The sequence below is a fragment of the Telopea speciosissima genome, chromosome 3, assembly GCF_018873765.1.
Source record: "Telopea speciosissima isolate NSW1024214 ecotype Mountain lineage chromosome 3, Tspe_v1, whole genome shotgun sequence".
NCBI lineage: Eukaryota > Viridiplantae > Streptophyta > Magnoliopsida > Proteales > Proteaceae > Telopea > Telopea speciosissima.
Genome location: NC_057918.1, coordinates 70,961,801 through 70,963,348, shown reverse-complemented (window position 1 = coordinate 70,963,348; position 1,548 = coordinate 70,961,801). Strand labels below are relative to the sequence as shown.

The window sequence follows — 1,548 nt, the reverse complement described above, 5'->3', positions numbered from 1 at the left end:
ATGAAAAATATTCTAATTCACCAATAAAATCAATCACAATCACAAGAATCAAAATGGCTATTCATTTCCAGTCATTCCAATGTGTTAAACAGTCTCATTATATCCATAGCTGGAATGTAATTCTGTGTATTTCATTCAGTATAGAGTAGGAGGCAATATATACAGGTGTTGAGTGCTTTTTACATGGTAGTATATCATAGAAATATTAGTGTGGCCATCATTGTTAATGCAGTTCAAGAATCAAGTACATCTATATACCATATCTATCATGTAGGTAATAAGATTCAGAAACAAGTGTTCATGAGAGCAAGGCAATCAGGTCCCTCAGTGGCTCAGCCCATTGCGTATTTCTGTGTCCATGCCCTTGCTTTCTTATTATAAAGCTTCCTGTCATTGTTGTAAAGATGAGCTATCGAATTCACAGAGCCCTTTGCATTTGGATCAGGAAGAAGGGAGCATATGGACAGTAAAACCTTCTCAACAAGCAAGCAAGGGCTCCATTGTTCCTTTAGAATGTCAACATGGATATTGCCATTAGCATCAATGTTTGGATGATAAACCTACAACATTGTATCATATTAATGGTTAGTTTTGATCTGATAGGAGCGCGATTTCTTTAATCTAACTTGCCTACCTGTAGAAACATTGATTTAGAAAGAAACAAATTGTGCCCTAAACTGATTAAGCTTTCAGAAACAACTTGAAATGCTCATATTTTTTTGAAGTTCTGTGTTTTCTGAAAGAAATCAAGCAGTAACATGAAATTGAGCATATTTCCCTACACATTTCTTTAGTTCATGTTCATGATTTTACATACAAAATACCAATGAAATCTGGGTTACCTTGGTTAGGAATCTGACTTTGGGTGGATGAAAGGGGTAATCCCTGGGGATACAGACAGAGAGAAAAAATATACCACCTTCGAATGGGGTATCAGCAGGACCCATTATTGCTCCCTTCCACTTGAAGATGTCATTTCCAACAAGCCCACCACTGCAATGACTTGGTGGGTCTTTTGTTATATTGGCAAGTTCTTTCTGTAGTCGTTTCCTGGCCAAATTGTTTCCAGCATTCTTGACTACTGGGTTTGAAACTGAAACAGAAGCAGAAGGTTTAGAAGAACAGAGACGAGAGAGAAGCTCCATTGCAGAACTGTATATTCAGATTCAGACTGAACTAGCAATGGGAGGACGATAAAGGCACAGATATTAAAGTGATGGAAACTTCAAAAGAAAGAGTAAACAAAGGAAGTGCAAATTTGGAAGATTTACTTAAAATGGGAATTGAACTAGAAAGATTAATGAGAAAAATGAAAAGTAGGGAAGAAGAGGGAGGACCCACACGGTTCTTCACAAGTTCTTGGAGTAGTAGATTGATCTCATCTAAATGGTTTGTTTGATTGGTCCATCATCTGAAAGGCCTAGAAATCCTGCTAATAATCCCACAGAAATGTAAGCACATCGATCAGATTAATGGCATTAACCAAATCACTAATTTTGGTTAATTCCTAAATGCAACTCTAACCTAATCCTAGTCATATCAAACAAA

General features: G+C 36.8%; 1 protein-coding gene across 1 annotated transcript; it reads right to left on the bottom strand.

Annotated features, from left to right (window-relative positions):
- Positions 1–216: 216 nt before the first annotated feature.
- On the bottom strand, positions 217–1,145 carry LOC122655483 (ubiquitin-conjugating enzyme E2 D4-like). Its single transcript, XM_043849674.1, has 2 exons — positions 843–1,145; positions 217–560 (listed from the first exon to the last, which is right to left on the bottom strand). The coding sequence occupies exons 1-2, from the start codon at positions 1,143–1,145 to the stop codon at positions 333–335; spliced, it is 531 nt and encodes a 176-aa protein (XP_043705609.1). The 3' UTR covers positions 217–332.
- Between the last annotated feature and the right edge of the window lie 403 nt (positions 1,146–1,548).